The sequence below is a fragment of the Periplaneta americana genome, chromosome 13 (assembly GCF_040183065.1).
Source record: "Periplaneta americana isolate PAMFEO1 chromosome 13, P.americana_PAMFEO1_priV1, whole genome shotgun sequence".
Taxonomy (NCBI): domain Eukaryota; kingdom Metazoa; phylum Arthropoda; class Insecta; order Blattodea; family Blattidae; genus Periplaneta; species Periplaneta americana.
This window is the reverse complement of record NC_091129.1, coordinates 118,544,995-118,565,912: the sequence shown is the minus strand read 5'-3', so window position 1 is coordinate 118,565,912 and position 20,918 is coordinate 118,544,995. Positions and strand designations below refer to the sequence as shown.

The 20,918-nt window shown below is 33.8% G+C and overlaps 1 protein-coding gene across 1 annotated transcript in view; it reads left to right on the top strand.

The window, feature by feature from the left end:
- Positions 1 to 20,918, top strand: part of LOC138711652 (procollagen C-endopeptidase enhancer 1-like) — a 1,452,145-nt gene that overhangs the window by 561,560 nt on the left and 869,667 nt on the right. The window contains exon 3 of the mRNA XM_069842784.1: positions 17,767 to 17,947. Within this exon, the coding sequence (XP_069698885.1) occupies positions 17,767 to 17,947 (181 nt within the window). The remainder of the gene's footprint in view (positions 1 to 17,766; positions 17,948 to 20,918) is intronic.

Below are 20,918 nucleotides of genomic sequence, written 5' to 3'. Positions count from 1 at the left end.
CGGTTACGGAGATATGGCTCTTTGATTTCACAAAAACTTCTGAGATTCCATTGTACTAACTCGCATTTACAAACAGATAACAGAAAAATTTAAAGTTTGTATCCACGTATGCATACATACCTAATATTCTAGACGTCGGGGTCGATGTTTTCGCGCGTTTTCGTGCTTTCGTGCTTCAATGCACTGTTGCGCTCGGGCGTGAATCGCGCTGGTCGCTCAGGAGAGTTGCATGTGGCTATCTTTATGCCGCATCCAAAATACGGTCGATTAGCGCTTCTCTCGTTTCCTCGTTCCTTTGCTATACCAAGTCTTTCACCAACCCCATAGACAGTAAATACTCTTCGATATGGTACCCTACTGTTCGGAAAGCGTCGTTCATATTCACCGATGGCACGCAAGGACTTCCATCGCACAAACCATAAACATACACAATATCGGCGTATTCTGCAGTCGAAAATGTATAAAGCATCTTGAAAAACACAACTTAACTCTTCCCACAACTGTACCTGTATAACTACTGTACTGTAGGTAGCTGACTGAACTGCTGTGAACCGATAAGTGATAGCGTATTTGTTGTGACATTTGTAATGCCCCACCACCCGGTTTGTTTCTCTTCTCTTATCTACATCGCTCACAATGCAGATTCCAATGTTACGTCATTCATCGGTGATCTTGTCTCACGTCAGCAGCATATGGTAACGTCTGATTCACACTGGGGCGAGACTTTTACCAAAAAAATGCATCTAGCTCCGCCATCGTGCGAAAACGGACCTATGTTCATATGAACTTTTTCACTCAAAATGGCCTAAGATATCGTATCCTAAATTTTTTACCTTTCCTCGTGAATAACTCTGTATATTAATAAACAAATATTGAACTATTTCTTAAATTTCCGTTCCGATTTTGGTCTTTCGAAGTGCATCTTTTAGTTTTTTTTTTTTTTTTTTTAAGTTTAATAAAATGTACCTTCAACCCTACGCTAGATACAAACTACCATTAATTACAGTGTAGTTTCTAATTATTATTGTACCTTATTGGACAGTCGTTTTACTTTTAAAACTTCATTCCTTTGTAATCTGCGTTAGATACAAACTACCATTTAATTAGAATGTACACTAGTTACTAATTATTGTTTCTTCTTCAACGGTCGCGTTACTTTTAATACTTCATTTATTTTTAATTGGTTCAGAACTGAAAGATGCGTCTAGAATTTGGGATTACCTTTCAGCGATGGAATCTATAAAATTATATAGACTACTGTATGAAAGGTGACTAAATAGGGATCTTTTGAAACATGAATCAGGGAAGAAACCTAAACATAAAGTCTAATATAATCGTGGTCGTTTATGCAATAGTTCTTGAGGTATTCATGCAAATAAATGCTAACAGATTGCTACATTTCAACATAATATGTTTACGTAAGAATAGCGGTTGAATTGCAAAACAAGAAATCATAATTTTATTATTTACGTAACTGCACGAAAGGTTCAGTACACTAACGCGTCACAGAGGGTAATTGGTGACTATGCATTTCCTCCTTTCAATCCTATTCTTACTTTCGACTTGCTTCTACCGTTATTGAATGCACGTTTCCGCGTAACAATTTTTGGCGTGTGGAATAAGTAATGGGAACGTTAAGAGCTAGTGTCTTACCTTTACCGTAGTCAGTATGACAACTGTGTTTGGCAAATGGATGATGTGACGTGTATAGGAAGTGGTGCCATTCTCAGTTGTACTAGCAACATACTCACAAACTGGGTACAATACTCTGGGACACACGCCAAAAACGCTGGCACCAGCTGTACTACACACCTTGTTACCGATCTTTAATGATCTTACATAATCTTCAGTGTTACGTAACAACAATAAGGACTCATCTGCTTGTATTTGCTCCTCAAAATCCCTCAATATCACGTCTCTGACGACTCCAATTTTCCTGAAATACGTAATCTAAAAGTCAACTGGATAACCGTGCTACTTCTCTCAAAAACCAATTCACAAAAGACCACAATGATAGTACTTTTTTTTCATTTATTCTCCTGAGTCATTTCCCTTCCAGTGTGTACAACTCAAAATGTAAAATAATGTTATACTGAATGTCCTCAGAGATTGCTCCCGCAATGATTCCATTAACAGTCTTTTTTAAGAATTATTTATTAAGATATTGCACTTTTCATTCCCGGCAGCAATAACTGGACTCTATTTTTATGCAAAGCATAAAATAAAATATAAACTAAGAATCATATTCCCATGTTCCCTCGAGTGTTTCTGTGGAAGATACCAAAAAAAGTTATCTGTACAGTAACATTTCTGACTCTCTTTCCCAATAGTTCAGAACGTTAGAAGGTATAAAATTGTGTTCCAGTAACATTTCAAGTACAAATTTGAGAGCTATTGATTGTTTATATAAACATTTTAATCACAGTATTTAAAGGAATATTATGCATATAATAATAATAATAATAATAATAATAATAATAATAATAATAATAATAATAATAATAATAAATAATAATAATAATAATGTTCCAAGTAAAATATTGAAAGTTATTGACGGTTTCTAATAATATTTCAAACCAAGTTTTGAAAGTTATTGGATGATTATAATAACAATTCAAGTAAAAATTGAAAGTTATTGGCTGTTTATAATAACATTATAAGTGAAATATTGAAATACATAAATAGTTCATAAAATATTTCTAGTAAAATATTTAATATATTAGTTCTTTATAACAACATTTAAAGTACAATAATGGAGTACATGGTTCAGAGTGAAATATTGAAAGTTATTTGTTCTTTATAATACTATTTCAAGTAAAATATTGAAAAATATTGGTTCTTTTTTATAATATTTCAAATAAAACTTTGAAAAATATTCGTTCTTTATAACAACATTGTTCAAAGTGAAATACTGAAAATTATTTGTTCTTTTATAATAATATTTCATGTAAAATAGTGAAATATATTTGTTCTTTATAACATTTGAAGTTTAATATTGACATACATTGTTCACAGTGAAATACTTAAAGTTATTTGCTCTTTATAATGTGTAATATTGTAAGTAAAATATTGAAAAATATTGGTTCTATATAATAACATTTGAAGTATAATATTGACATACATTGTTCAGAGTAAAATACTGAAAGTTATTTGCTCTTTCTAATAATATTTTAAGTAAAATATTGAAAAATATTTGTTCTTTTTTATAATATTTCAAATAAAACATTGAAAAATATTCGTTCTTTATAAGAATATTGTTCAAAGCGAAATACTGAAAATTATTTGTTCTTTTATAATAATATTTCATGTAAAATAGTGAAATATATTTGTTCTTTATAACATTTGAAGTTTAATATTGACATACATTGTTCACAGTGAAATACTTAAAGTTATTTGCTCTTTATAATGTGTAATATTGTAAGTAAAATATTGAAAAATATTGGTTCTATATAATACGATTTGTAGTATATTATTGAAAAAAATTAGTTCTTTATAACAACATTTGAAGTATAATACTGAAATACATTTTTCAGAGTGAAATACTGAAAGTTATTTGCTCTTTATAATTTATATTTTAAGTAAAATATTGAAAAACATTAGTTCTTTATAACAACATTTGAAGTATAATACTGAAATACATTGTTCAGAGTGAAATACTGAAAGTTATTTGCTCTTTATAATTTATATTTTAAGTAAAATATTGAAAAACATTAGTTCTTTATAACAACATTTGAAGTATAATACTGAAATACATTGTTCAGAGTGAAATACTGAAAGTTATTTGCTCTTTATAATTTATATTTTAAGTAAAATATTGAAAAACATTAGTTCTTTATAACAACATTTGAAGTATAATACTGAAATACATTGTTCAGAGTGAAATACTGAAAGTTATTTTCTCTTTATAATTTATATTTTAAGTAAAATATTGAAAAGAATATTGGTTCTGCCTTTATAATATTTCAAGTAAAATATTGAAAAATATTGGTTCTTTATAACAACACTTGAAGTATAATATTGAAATGCATTGTTCAGAGTAAAATACTGAACGTTATTTGCTCTTTATAATAATATTTCAAGTAAAATATTGAAAAATATTTTTGTTCCCTACAATAATATTGTAAACAGTGGCGGTGTGCCAATAAGGGCTACTGCGCTGCAGTCTTACTTAGTAGTAAGCCATTTCTGAAGGATATATCTATACAATAAATATATTATTTATTTCCGTTATCTTCGTCTCTGCAAAACGCCCGTAAATACTTTTATCAAGCTATACCTAGCGCACTGCCGGCAGATACTTTTATCAAGCTATACGTAGCGGCTCGGGCTGTGCCCACGTGATACGCTGATACGTATACTACTGTATAAAAACGTCTTTGGTTGACTGAGAAAGGTGAGGTGGGGTGGGGGTACTAGTGTTGTGTTACCAGCAGCTTCGGACTGCAGTGGATGACAGACCAGCTAATAGGGATTATAAAGAATGGACACTGAGCGAATTTTCCTGTGTTTTGTTTCTCTGTGCGCCAGCGGTTAGTTCCACTTTCAAGCGCTAGAGGTAGCGTAATCGAGCATACGCTAAGATAATAATTGAGAATAGAGTCACAGTCTACTATATAATAGACTGTGATAGAGTTGAGACACAGGATCCAAACGTCGCCTATCTTATTGCATAATCCAGTAACGTTTTGCTTCAAATAAATTCAAGTTAACAGCTTTTCCTTATTTCTCAGTGACAAACTAGTTGTAATAATAATATTTCATATTTAAGATATCATACATTATATTATAAAATAATATAATACATTATAAAATTAAGTATCGAATTCGTTTAATATTTGTATATAATATAATATAGGTATATGGTTTTACTTCTCGTAAGAGTTTTGTTTTTCCATTTTCAGCGCTATCAAATCATTACATATTTTAATTGTTGTTGTGGTCAACGTCTGAACTCTCATTATAAAGGAACTCTAGAGTTTAGACATTACAGTTAATGAAGGATTTATTATTTTATTGATCCAATTTATTTTATTTGAGTACATAATGTACCTAGATGTATTAATTGTATGTGTTATATTTCCGCTGTGTCGACTGCTAGCTGGTGTGATGTCAGCGCCAACTCTAGGGAGAAAGCAGAATCTGACGCTCTAGCTGGCTTGAAGGTCATTGAAATCAGTCCGGCTACATCAAAGGTACCGACGCGAAGTGTCCATTCTTTATAATCCCTATTCGCTGGACAGACCGTACTGAGAAACAGAAGCGGATAGCGACTTCTCATTGTTTCGTAGTGTTTTGTGTTCTGTCTCTTATGCCAAAATCATTATTTTTCAGTGAATGTGCTGTCATATTATTGCGTTTTTAAGACTGTGCAGTGTGCTTATTTAAACTCTTTCAGTTTTAAGACGAATATGAATAAGAACAGTGTTAAATATCTGCAAAATATCAGTTTTTCATCGCTGTCGTTGTATTGTATTGTATTTATTAACATTCCATGGTATTCATACATTGCTTTACAGCTAGAATATGGAACAAGTCAAAAAACTTAATACTATTATAAAGTATTAATTTATAGTCACAGTCTAGATCAAATATAGGGGAGGTTGCCCTATTATCGGTCAGACCATAATACCGGTCACCAGATAGTTACACATTTATAAGCTATATAGGAGAAGTAACCCGTTATGAAGTGGTAGCCGGTGACAAAGGAACTTGGTTCCTCGCATAGGGTTCAATGTTTGCCTCGCCAGTCTGGAGGAAACCTTTGTGAAGTGAGCACCACGTGGTTTTTGTATTACGCTGTTAACGTTTGGACCATTACTGATTGTGTTTAGGTGAGTTGTTCTTATCTGTTACATTTTATTACATACTTAACATACCTAAGCAATGATTTAATGTGCTTACATTACGAAAAATTTTGTTATATATAATTCATTTGTCATTATCTTTATAACCCTTTTCTTGCCCTAGTGCCAGTCACTATGTCTGTTCCTAATACCGGTCATGCAGAAAGTCTCGTAACAACTGTAGTAAACTTATTGTACATTTCAGGGATTATTGTCAAGATGGCAGCAACCGAGAAAGGAAAATGGGATGAAAAAAACATGAAAATGGCTGTTGATGGTATGATGGCGGGAAAATTGACTTTGAGGGAAGCAGCTGGTCGCTTCTCTGAGAACTTTGAGTGACCGTGTATGTGCTCTCAAAAAGGGGAAATGCATTCAAATTGCACCCTCAATGGGAAGGTTTAAACAAACCTTTGATGATGAACTAGAGGGCGAACTTGTTTCATATCTCAAATATCTTGATAGCTGTTTCTTGCCTGTAAATAAAACTGAATTCTTAAAGCTAGCCTATGCCCTGACTGAGCATTTCAAATTGCCCCACCGATTCAATAAAATAAAGAAAACTGCAGGGAACAAGTTTTATCGGGGATTTATAAAGCGGCATCCCGAATTTTCTCTGCGTTGTGCTCAGTCAACAAGCCTGCAGAGAGCTCAAGGCTTTAACGAGGAGCAAGTAGATGCTTTTTTGACAAATTAGAAGAACTTATGGATAAGTACTCATTCCCTCCAAACAAGATATTCAATTGCGACGAGACGGGTGCCAGTGTTGTACATTCAAATTCTCAGAATGTTGTCCATTAAGGGGAAAAAAACAAGTAGCCTAAGCAAGCTAACATCAGGTGAACGGGCCAGGAATATCACAGTGATGCTTTGCATCAATGCTGCTGATGACCAATTCATCCCGCCTTTATTTGTATTTCCGAGGATTCGAATGAATCCACAGCCGATGAAAGATGCGCCAGAGGGTAGCATTTTTGATGCTCAAGAAAGCGGCTGGATTTCGGTTTCAGGATTTATTAAATGGCTGAAGGGTTTCATTGAGAGAGTAAACCCTGCAGAGCAAACTCCAGTTCTGCTCATCTTAGATGGCCATAGTACACACAAAGATCTTCAAGCTATTATTTTTGCCAAAAGGCATCACGTCAATATCTTGAGCCTTCTCCCACAAACAACACACAAACTCCAGCCTCTGGATCGTGCAGTCATGAGGCCTTTCAAATCTGCATACAATGCAAGCTTGTGAAGAGTGGATAAGCAAGTATGGAAAACTGGGATTGAAAATCACTGACAAAGACCTGCGGATTGGTAGGAACTGCGTTCACCAAAATATGCAGGATGGATTTGGCAAAGTCAGGATTCCATGTACATGGATATATCCCTTCAACAGGAATATTTTTTGCGAACTGGATTTCCTACCAGCGTCAAACACACGAAAAGTTGCAGAGGGAGGTGAACGTGGCAAACCTTCAGCAGAGTCTTCAGATTTCAATGTCGATTCTTTGCCAGAGTCATCACCGACACTTCCGAAAAATCCAGTGGTTGACATGGCTGTTCCTTCGACGTCTAGATCTACGAACTTCCAGAAGGCCATAGCTCTCCTGTATCTGATGGCCTGCAGAGAAAAATCGTCAACAGAAAAAGGAGAGGAGAAAAAAGTGCAATTCTAACGTCCATCCCTTTTATAAATATGTTAGAATAAAAGGAGGAAATCAAGCGACAGAAGAAACAAATAGCGTTGTGTGGAAAAAATGACCCTAAGAAGAAGGCAATTTCAGGCGGTAGGCCTACCAAACGTAAACTTCAGCTTGGGAATGAAAATGAAGTCAACAAGAGGAAACTGAATGCATTATTTGTGGCAAATCTTTTGAGGAGGATTGGGTGCAGTGTTGCAAGTGTTACGTTGGGCTCATGCAGGTTGTGCAGACAGTGACCAAATAGTCTATTTTGTATGTGAGAATTGCAAGAAATGACTAAGAGTGATACATATCAAGAGAATAGACATAATTGTACTATTTTCACTTAAATTTTGTGTAACTCTTCAGTCATACCTTTGTTTTTCCGTGTAAACCAACGTGACCGGTACTGGGAACAGTTTTTTTTTTTGAAAGTCATTATCTCAAGAGTTTAGGAAACACTAAATCATGGGTAATTAAACGTAAGTTATTTGATACAATTCTTGTACTGACTTATTTTTCACGTTATCCTGCATCTTAGATTTCAATTTTATTTACATTCATTAACAGATTTACCTCAAATAATGATAAAGGCTTAAGTGACCGTTACTAGGGCAACCTCCCCTATACAGACGAGATTTACAATATAGTGTACTAGTACAACACATAGTTTTAGTATCAATTTCATGAAGTGTTATTGAATGTCATGAATTCACCTACAGAATAGAAGGCGTGAGAAATTAGGTACTTCTTTAACTTGGCCCTAAATAATCTTATGTTTTGAGTTTCATTTTTTATATCGATAGGGAGGCTGTTAAAAAATTTTACTGCCATATAACGCACTCCTTTTTGATAGCAGATAGACTTGCCGATGGAGTATGAAAGTCATTTTTTGACGTGTATTAATGCTATGAACTCTTGAATTAGTTACAAAGTTTTCACGGGTACATACGAGGAAGATTATTAATGAAAAGATATACTGACAAGCGATGGGCATTATATGTAGTTTTTTTTAATAGTCCTACACGATTCCCTAGATTTGGCACATCATATTATTCTAATTACTCTTTTTTATAATAGAAATATATTGTTACTATCTGTGGAATTTCCTCAGAATATTACTCCAAAACTCATTACCGAGTGGAAGTGTATTGTTTTTAAGGTGCAGGAAAGGGTGAAATATAGATTTTAGGTCGTGACGCTCCTGACTAATTTCTTAGTCATCATCAAGTAGAAATCAGACTTACTCTAGGAAATTTAATTCTTCCATTTTTAAAAGCACAAATGATCGTATGACTATCCTGAAAAAAAAAATGTGCTATTTTGGTTTCCGTGTTTATTGTTCGTAGGTGATGCGACTTGGACAAAAGCGGGGGTAAATGATTTAAAACATTTAGTCGAGAAAACTAAAAAAAAACACTAAGATTCTGCAAAACACATTAAGTATGTTATTGATTTGGCTATGTTAGGGAAAGTAAACATCTAAAAAATTTCTCCCTTTTCAAAGACAATATAAATTACATACAATTTTCTTCACCTGAATTTGATGAAACCATTGAATCATGCTTCTTGTGTAAAGAACGTCTGAAAACTGAATTAGGCCTATATGTTTTATGCGAGAGGCAAAAATTCCGCAATATTTATGGACTTGCGAAAAGTTACGAAATTATGTAGGATACAGGAGTCGGTGATTCCTGCACAGAAGTGTTCACTCACCTCAAAATAATCTTACTATTCCCATCACTACTGCTCAGCCTGAAAGGTGTTTTTCTACGCTGAAAAGAGTGAAGTCTTTTCTAATAAGTACAATGACGCAAGACAATCTTGCTGCTTTAGCATTGTTAAGCGAAGAAAACGTGATGTTTGAAAATATTGTTAATTTCAATGATAAAGTGGTTAATAAATTTTCTAGCCGCAAAAAAAGAAGACTAGACTTCGTGTTCAAATAAAATTGTGAATAGAATAGTGAAATGTTATCTCCAATAAATTTAATAACACAAATCAATTTTAAAATTATATTTTATAGTGTATAGTGTTTCAAAACTTTAATTATAAACGAAATATTAACTACAACAGCAGCAGCAGAACCGAAAAGGGCTGGATCAGTGTTTGATATGGCTTCAGCTTCAGTAGAGGTAAAATTTATTAATATGCCGGTGATTAATTTTCGCTGTAGTACGTAAGACGTAATAATGCTGTATACTGAACATTTTAATGCAGCCATACCAAGCTCAAATCTCACAAACCGTCACTTATTCTAAGTGAAATTTTAAAGTTATTGTATCCCAAGCAAGATATTGTAAGATTTTGGTATTTAATATCATTTCAAATACAATTTTTAAAGTTATTTGTAAATTATTTGTAACAATATTGTAAGTAACATTTTTTTTTGTTAGTTTATAGCAAAATTCTAAGTAAAATATTGTCCATAATATTTATTTCAAGTAAAATATTGAAAGATATTGGTTGCTTACAATCACATTCCAAGTAAAATATTGAAAGATATTCTGAGTGTTTACATTAGCATTCAAAGTAAAGTATTCAACGCCTAACAACTGCGGAAATGAGATTTCTAAGGAGGACTGCCGGCTACAGCTTGGTTGACCACAAAAGGAATGAACTAATTACAAAAAAATTGAAAATTACACCTATTTAAGAACATCTCAACCATTATAGTAAAAAATGGCTCAACCATGTCAATAGGATGGACCATTCTAGACCCCCAAGACAAATTCTCAGCTATATACCACATGGAAGGAAGACGATCTTTGGGACGCCCCCTGAAAAGATGGACGGAGACCGTAACAGGTCTAATACTTGCAAGGACGATGATGAATATGATGATGATGATGATGATGATGATGTAACGTATTTAATGTAAAATTTTGAACGGTATTCGACATAGAATATTGAAAGATATTGGTAGTTTATAAATTATCATTCCAAGTAAGATATTGAAAGATGTTAGGTGTTTATAATAGCATTTCAAGCAAAATATTTGAAGTTATTGATTGTTTATGATCACATTGTTATAGTAATATATTGGAAGTTATTGGTTGTTTATAATAACTAGAGCCCGGATGTTTAGGCATTTGTAAGAGTTAAAATAAGCAGGCAAAAAAGGCAATAAAACATAAAAAAGACAATAATCTTTAAAAAAGGCATTATAAATTAAAAAAAAAGTAAAATATATTTTAGCAATAAATTTAAATTTTATCAACATAACTGACATATTTGCTTCGTAGATTCGCTGTTGGATGTAGGATGTTGGCTTATAAAATACTTTTTTCGTGATTGACTGTTTTTTCACAAACCTTAAACTGTTCCATTGGCTGAAAACACTAAATTCACTAACGTAAGCATGAAGTTTACTTTTCAATGGTTTACTGAATTTAGGCATTCTAGCTAACCGATCGTATACCTTGTCACCCGACAAAAACTGTTCCTCACACAAATTTCTTTATCCTACAATAATAAACACTTGTAGCACAAAATTATAACAGTAAGATTTGAAAATCTGAAAGAAAAGAATTGAAAATGCTACGTGACAACTTCTATGAGAATGAGCTTAATATTTAAAGCTGATTGTTGGTATCGTGAAGACATGACAATATTATATTTGTAACTGTGGATTGTCGATCATTATTCATATTTCACCAATGGTATTAAAGCACGATTATTATAGGCATCCAACAAGGAAAACTCAGTGCGCAGAAACCAGCGGGCGTGACTCTCTCGAGGATGATGACTTATGCTCCCGTTCCCAGCATGCTCTCACGCTTACTGCAGGAAAGTAAAGGCTGGTTTACAATAAACCGGGAACGGAAACGAGAACGGAAATATTGTTAAAGTAAATGTATTTAAATGTGAGCATTCACAATTAACGAGAAGCTTCCCGAATCCGGGAACGAGAACTTGAAAGTTAATTGTGAATGCTCACATTTAAATATGGCCTACATTTATTTTAACAATTTTTTTATTCTCGTTCTCGTTTCTGTTCCCGGTTTATTGTGGACCAGCCGTAAGAGGGGTATAGCATGCGCGCCACTAGAGGTACGAGCTGAGTTTTGCTTGTAGGATACCTATAGCAGATTAAACACCGAAATAGATTACTTTTATTTACTATTGTTAGTAAAGTTAGTTATTGTTTCAAATATTTAAATTTCATACACATTATATTACAATTAATTAGAAAATTGCAAATAAACAAGGAATATTGCTGTAAAATGCCAAAAAGGGCATTTAATATTAAGAAACACCTTAGAAAGGCAAAATAAGCAACATAAAAATTGGCCCTGTCACTTTTATTTAGACCAAATCACATTTACATATATGCAAATGATGATTTACTTCCACCCGGTAAAAAAAAGGCATTTTGCGAAACAAACGGGTTGTAATAATAACATTCCAAAAGTAAAGTATTGAAAGTTACTGACTGTTTGTAATGACTAGGGAACGGAATTTGGAGCAGTAAAAGCTAGTATTGGCATCTACACAGTCATTTGTTTACAATCCTTTATACCAGCGATGCCCAACCCCTTCTCATAAGAGCTAATGACGTCACAGCGTGGCTTTACCCCACCTCCTTCGTTTGGAGGCATGACCGTGGATGAACCACTTCCCCTACTTTTATTCTCTCAGGGGCGGCTGACTGTAATGGCAGGTTCCAAGGCAACCAAACATACCATTTTCCAGAAAGAGTGGGAAGAAGAATATTTTTGTGTTGCAGAGGAAACGACGGTCAAGTGTCTTATTTGCAAAACTCATTTATCGTGGATTTCACGATATAATATTAAAAGGCACTTCGAAAATAACTTCATGAAAAAACAAGTAAGCATAAAAATATAAAATACTCATATTTAGTATCCATTATAACGTACCCCTAAAATATAATGGTTTGTTATAATTTATAATATTTATTATTTGTAGGGCCATGAAGTTCCAGAACTAACTCAAGAAGAATGGCTGTGTGACCTGGCTTTTTCGACCGATCTATTTCATCACCTTGATATCCTAAATATGAGTTTGCAGGGAAAAGATAAAAACGTAATTAGTTTATCTGACGCAGTGAATACATTTATGACAAAATTAACACTATGGCAAAGTCAACTGGAAACTGGCGACTTATATCATTTTCATTCCTTGGAATCAATTTTTACAACAAATGTCACTCTGTTAGAAAAATATGTAACAATTATAAAGGAACTATATGACACTTTCGAGTCCAAATTTCGAGACTTGAAAACAATACAGGCGAAAATTGGTCTTTTTAACAACCCGTTCAATTTTGCTTGCAAAGATGTTCCGCATGATCTGCAAATGGAACTAGTTGCTTTGCAGAATTCTACAGCCACGAAATGTTCTCAGAAAGAAGGTTGGGATTTGTTTAAATCTTTACCCAGGGAAACATTTCCCAGATTGCGAATGTTTGCTGCGAATTTAATGACAATCTTTGGTTCTACATATATCTGCGAGCAGATGTTCTCCAGAATGAATCAAATAAAATGCCAATCTCGTAATAGAGTAGGGCACGAACATTTGGTCCACCTTTTAAGACTCTGTTGTTCAGCCTTTGCGGCAAACATTGACGAACTGGTTGGAAGTAAACAGTGCCAACAAAGCCACTAACAGAAAAGGTGTTCAAGATGCTTATTTGATTTTCTTTCCATCACAAAATAATGACATTGAAATTAACTGAAGCCTCCACTGTAATAAGAGAAGCTTGTGACATCATGAGTACATGAATGCGTAGTAGCTTCGTAAAGAGAGGGTGGAGGTAAATCCGCCGACTCCTCTTGCGGTTAAGGTTGGGCATCGCTGCTTTATACCAAGTCCTCCCCTCCATGACATACTCGCAGGTCTCTGCACGTCAACAACAGGTGAACGGGACAGTTGTCGCATAAGAACTTCAACATGCAGGTTTGCAGTTCAGAGTAGTGAAGTGCGGGTACAATGCCGAAAGTGAAACCAACCAACAATACAAAATTGAAAGACTATATTTGTAAAACCTCCAGATCGAGTATCAAAATTCAGGAAACAATTTCCTAAATTGTCGCTCCCCCGATGTCCAGTTCTTAAGAGATGGGGGTCATGGTTAGAAGCTTACAATTATTACGCAAATCACCTCCAATCTGTGAAGAAAGTGGTGCAGTCTTTCGATCCCGATAACACGGCTGCGATTCAAATATGCCAGGAACTGCTAATGATAGAACATTCGAGAAAGAAGTAATGGATATTAAGTCAAATTTTTTATATTTACCGGATGCCATTATTCGACTAGAAAAGTCAGCAATAGAACTAGTTGAGCAAATAAATATAATGAGGACTATTCTAAATAAACTGAGTGCAGTAAAAGGTGAAGTAGGAAAACGTGTTGGTTAAAAAATGAACAGGATTTGATTAAAAATAATGGTTCAGATGTACTAACAAAAACGTGTCCAATGACGTTATTCAACATGTGAATTTAATTGACGTATCTTGTTTAAAGTACTCTCCAATTGTCTCTGCAGATGTAGAGCGGAGATTTTCCATGTTAAAAAATTGCCTTCCTTGCAACAGAGCAAAGTTGTATTTTGAAAATTTGAAAATTATATTTACAATTTATTATAACAAGGCACACCAGCAATAAATTGTATCATCAACAAAACATAGCATTAATTGAAAATGCCATTTCGTTTGGTTCTACATTTTGTTCAACATTTAATTATACTGAATTAGGCTATATTGTAAATATTGTAGCATATTTCATATATTGTAAATACTGTAGCATACATATTATCATATTTCATGATATTGTAAATAAAGGTTTTAATTTAACACGTTCCTGACAGAAAAACATACATATTCAGAGGCGAGTTCCATACAGAAGACAACTGTCTATCAGCCATCAATGTTTCCACTGACACGTGAGGACGCAGAGATTTATATTTAATTATGTATATTTGTAATGTTGTTTATTGGTGTCTTGTGCGTTGCCAAGAAAAATATATGTATTTCAAAATGAAGTGCAGATTATGTATGTAGGCCGCTATATGTCATTAAAATATAACATTTGTGTATTCTGAAATACGTTTACAGAACATTGCGTGTAAGTTTGTATGAAGTGAACAGTACTCGTCCATGCTTTATGACATAGCTCGATCGGCAGTCACTGAGCTACGAATATCTATACTACGTTTCACCATTCTTTATAATATTCCAAATCCCTTTCCCTCGTAATGACATTCTAATTATATTATTTAAATCTATTGTTTGTTTTCTATATATTTATTATTGTTTATTGTACGTGAATTTCTGACACCGTTTATACCTTCATTACTGGATTAATCTTATGCATGTAGCGGTCTTAGCAGTATGTGCTTTGACAATCATAGCCGGGGAGGCACACACGTAGAGGAGTCTCTGCATTGAGACCGTTTCATACGTGATGTGTTTTATTTTCCAGTTCCTTGACTTTGCTCCAGTTATTAGCGCCCTCAAGCACAGCCACGCTGTTCTGGTATCGATTGTGTAACTATTGGTTACCACATCAGAGTCTGCTTTGTGATAGATTGAATGCTCCGAGTTTGTTCTCTGGCCGTCTCGGATTTTGGTGAGCTCAATTAATAACACCGATTGGCTACAAGCTACGAAATCCTCGTCTTCGAACCCCATCAGACAACGGTATTTCCTTTTGTTATATGTTCTGCTGTTAGGTTTGAAATTCTGCAAAAATGGCTTCATTCATAATATCTAGCTCGGATTTACGAATGGCATGCATTAATTGTGTAGGCCTAATTCGGAATGCTTTAAGAAGTGGTGTATGACCATTGAAAATTATGCACTGTTCAAATGTTTTACGTATACTTGATTTTGTATATAAGTATACATTTCAATAAAAAATACTTTCCATGTGTAGTTCCCTTATTCATCAGGAGACTCCATAAATAAAGAGTAGTGAATAAACACACTTGTACAGCGGTAGGGAGTCGAACCTGTATTTCAGGGCTGCGATCGAATATGCGTTCAAATATCGCTTCAGCTCATTAGTCATTTCTCGCTTTTTTTTTTTTTTTTTTTTTTTCAGAGGTACTTTGGAATTGTTTCGCAAATTTCAGGTAATTGAATTACAATCTCGCCAAATATCTTTCTACTTTCACTATTTCCACCAATGCCACAGTTGAACTATAGCAATGTAAATTTATAGGCTGCCTAAAGTTTACAATATTCTAAACATGTAAAGAAACTTATTACACTGACATTTATAGGGCAATATTTATTATTTCACTAACGATATTGCCACAGAAGAGATGGACATTTTCAAGGTTGTATAAAACAAAAGCTATTTGTGATATCGACATACTTTTTTACGCTGTTAGGTTGAACTCTATATAAGTTTCGATAGGGCACACTGTTGGTACTACTGCGCTAATTATTGCGCTGCCAGAAGCACACAAATGAATATCTGTGATATCGATATGCACTTTGCGCCATTAAGTTGAGGAGCTATTGACAAGGGAACTTCATCTCTAAACAGGACAGAGTATCGCTCACTGGCGTCGGGTGTTAGAAATTAAAATTTATCGGGACGAAACACATGCACAGCGCTGGATTCGCGTACAGCAGACGACAACCGAACCCACGTCGGTAGTCACCAAGGACTCCAGATCTCACGCCGTGCAATTTTTTTTTGGGAGGGGGGATTTGTAAAGAACAAAGTTTACGTTCCCCCACTTCCAAATGATTTAGATTAATTGATTTTTAGATGAAATGTTTATATTTATTGTAAATTGATTTACATTGAGAGGAGATAGACTAACGCATTAATGTGTGCCGCGTGACCCAAGGAACAAATATTGAATATTTGAGAGTTCCCAAAATAAACTTGAAGATTTGCTTTGTAGTGTAAAGTGATACCTGATAAAGTTAATAGTTGTGGATTCATAAAACATTCAAAGTGTTTATTTCACTTTAGTACCGACTCTGTATTTCGGAAGGAAAACTTCTGAGTATTCAATAGTTTGCTGGGACTAAGTATCTCCAATTATTCAGAGCTAATTACAGGTTTCAACTTCAACAATTTATAAAAAGAATGATTCTATTATGTTAACTGTTTCATGTCTAAATCAGAAATAGACTTTTGTGTTTTCCATCGTATCCTGAAACTTAACATTTCTCAGTTTTCGGAACTACACACAGGTTCTATCGCCAGGTAGGTCTCACCAGAAGGATTACTTATTCGTTGGGCTCGTTATAGCTGGTCACTCCAAATAACTAAGCCCAAGGAAAGCTGCTTCGTTTCAGCTGCATTTTAAAGAAAGTTCTCTTATAATTTTCTATAATGGAACTATCTTCAATTCGTAATACGATTCTAGCTATTCGTGTCTGATATGCTAAGCTGCTTTTTACTTGGAGTTTTCTTATAATGTTTCTACAATAATGGGAATATCTTCTGTTCGTAATACGATTCGAGCTATTCGTGTCTGATATGCTTAGCTGCCTTTTACTTGGAGTTTTCATATAATTTTTCTACAATAATGGGAATATCATCTGTTCGGAATGCGATTCGAGCTATTCGTGTCTGATATGCTTAGCTGCTTTTTATTCGGAGTTTTCTTCCCCAATTTTATGTACTAAACAAATATTTGTACTGCTTATTGTAATTGGGTCTTTGCCCTGTTATAGACATATAAATAAATAAATAAATAAATAAATAAATAAATAAATAAATAAATAAATAAATAAATAAATAAATAAATAAATAAATAAATAAATAAATAAATAAATAAATAAGTAAATAAATAAATAAATAAATAAATAAATAAATAAATAATTTTCAACAATAATGGGAATATCTTCAATTCGTAATACGATTCAAGCTCTGATATGCTTAGCTGCTTTTTACTGGGAGTTTTCTTTTAATTTTCTACAATAATGGGAATATCTTCTGTTCGTAATACGATTCGAGCTATTCGTGTCTGATATGCTCAGCTGCTTTTTACTTGGAGGTTTCTTATAATTTTTCTACAATAATGGGAATATCTTGAATTTTTAATAATACGATTCCAGCCATATTAAAATAATTCTAATATTTAAGTAAGATAGAAGCAGTGTGTCTTTGTAGTTGCAAATCGCTAAACACAACAAATTAATTTACGGATTACGAGTATTTCCAGAAATATATTTCCTTTTGCCCGAATTGGTGTCACTGAATTAAATGTAAAATGTGTAAATGAGTGTCGTTTGCATGCCACCGTTTATTCTTGTCTCAGGTTGTGAGTGTCTGCTCTTCTCCGCCACGTACGGCAAGGAGTACGGCACCTTCAGTAGTCCGGACTACCCTCACCCCTACCAGGACAACATCAACTGCTTGCTCTACACTTTCATCGCCAGTCGAGACGAAATCATCGAGATTACATTCAAGGACTTTGACGTGCAGAAGTCGCATCTCGAGTGAGTACATTATTTTTGTTCCCTTGAAGTAGCTTGTAGTATCTTCAGCAGTGAACAGACAATTCTATAACCTTCTTAGAAGTTAATTAATACATATAGAATTCGGCATGTGGTGCCTGAAAGAAATAATATTTTATAATACAAGCAAGAACTTTACAGGCTGAAGAAAGAGCGTTGTAACAGCATATTTAAATGAAAAGGAAACAGTAAGGTGTAAATAAAAATAAATGCGGGTTGAAGTGAGGGCGATGTAACATTACATTCTTAAGCGAACATGATATATGACGAACAAAAACATTTTATCCTTAAAGCGAGAGTACTATAAAATTAAATTAATATATAACGAACACATACCTGTGTAACGCGACAATTTTAAGATTGAAATAAAAGCGCTAGAACATTACATTTTTATTCAACAAATACATACGTTATAAGACGAACAAATCGATTTCTTAATTTTATAGACAGCATATAATATAATTTATGTAAAAAATATTTCTGTCTGTAGCTTATATACTTCTAAGTACTCGTATTTTATTTTCATTTCCTTTTGTTGGCAAACGTTTTCGCTCTATTTCGTGCATCTTGAGGTCTTAAAATTAGAATATGAAACAAGTTAACAATTTAGACACACAAATAACAAAAGTATTGTAACAAACCTCCTACATCTATATTATGTATTAAATTACATAACCCTAATTGTTGCCTTATACAGTATAAATGTCCTATTATTAAGGAGTCCTCTGAAGTTAAGTATTTAGGCATAATTTTCGACAGTCATTTAAAATGGAAACAACACATTAATTACTTTTATAATAAATTACGTAAAATAATATATTATTTTTATTGAGGAATTACTTGTAATTAAGTTTATTACGCACAATATACTTAACTTTATTTCAATCGGTAATTATGTATGGAATTATAGGATTGGATAGCTCATTTAAATCCAATTTTAATGCACTTTATTTATTACAGAAGAAAATAATTAAAATATGTCTTCATAAATCTATTCATTATCCATCTCAAAAATTGTTTTCAGACTTTAATGTTCTTAAAATGAGACAAATTTATTATATTGTATTAATAAAATTCATACATAAAAATCGAAATAATTTTGAATTCTATTCGCATAGTTATGAAACAAAAGGTATGAATCCTTTAAGATTGTTTGAACCAAAATGCAATACTACTACAGTATTTAATCATAGTAGTAATTTAGGCCCAAGAATATATAACAAATTTATATTTAAATATCCAAATTTTGTCCATTCTAATAGTTATAGTATTAAATTTAAAAAGTTATGTATGGATTCTATAAAAATGGAAAATTGTAAATTCAAATTGCGTAGTAGACATAAGACAAATTGTATTATATTCTTCTTAATTTGAATTCGGTAATCCGCCCCTGAGCACGAGTTCTACTCTTTCATTGGCGAGCTAAAGTTTTTCTGTTTATATTGTATTTTATGTTACAATTAATAGCAAAATAAATAAATAAAATAAATTGGATATTATATTATACATGCACTAAATAAGGATTTTTAGTTTACCAGTGCCTTGAATTGTGACGGTTGTCATAAGTGCTTAAATGGAACCGAGCTTCATCGTCATTATGAGATGGATCAACAGTACCGTCATGAACAGATTGCAATATTGACTCATAAAAATTCACGCTAGTAACTCTTGCTGTAATCGATGAACCAATGTCATTCTATAAGGATAAAATTTCAGCATTTTCAGCTCTCTTAATGTTGATCTTTGTTACATGTCGCATTCTTATACTATTCGAGTGAAAATTTCCTAGGACTTACTGTAGCTCTATTTTTTTCTTTAATATCTGGGATTTCCTTCGATGTGATTCTTGCATCTAGAAAGGTGGACATCATTTTCAACGTATGCTTTGAAAAAAGGAAAGATCAACATAATATTTTCTTATTATCTCTTACCGATGTAATATTTATACGGGACTGTATACCTAAATCACCTCCATTCACCGCCGATTCATTTCCTTCCGTGCAAGAGAGCAGTAAGATCTCCATAAACACGCGCGCTATGACCGGTTATAATACCAATATAGGTCATATCTCGTTAAACCAAATGCAAGTATGCGCCGTAGTGAGTGTAAGTGAGACAGCTGGCTACGAGTGACAGCGTAGTGAGGGAGGGGAAGCTTCTCAGTCTACTTTCTGCTCCCCCCTCACTCGTATGTAGGCTCACGACATAACGAATGACCTATAATTTTTTTTTGCCGCGCAGTGTAGAACCTCTTCTACCAATCAAACGACCAGGGCACGTATTATTTAGCAAAATATCTGCCTCACGATTATAATACTTTGTAGCGAAGATGAGCTGAAGCTACATTTGCTGACGTACAGTTCCCCCAAAAAAGAATGAGACGACTCTTGATCTTCGAAAGTTAAAGTTCTACAGCGCGGTTCACTCGATATCGACGTAGCCAGGAAGACATCTGGTCGTGCATGCGTAGGCCTATTTTCATCCTCCTCCAAAGTACACACCAGTGCAAAATGTTATCAGCTGTCTGAGTATTTCTGGTGTAGGTCTCTTTTAACGTCCTTGATCGTTTATCTTCCATGAAAGATTGAAATATACCGTGTAACGCGAAAGTCATTCACCAAAGTGGAAAAACAATATTAATTTTGAAATAACAAATGTAGACATACGGCAAAGACAGCAAGGAACATTGTAAGGATCACGACAAAGACAACAAGGACCACGACAAGGACAAAGATCAGGATCATGGTAACATACAAGAAACACAACAATCACCACGACAAGGATTATACCACGACATAGACCACAGGACCAGGACCACGAAAAGTACTATTAGGAAGACAACAAGAACCACAATAAGGACCAAAATTAGGACCATGATAATATACGACAAGAAACACGACAAACACCACGACAAGGATTACGATAAATACCACGACATGGACCACGATAAGGA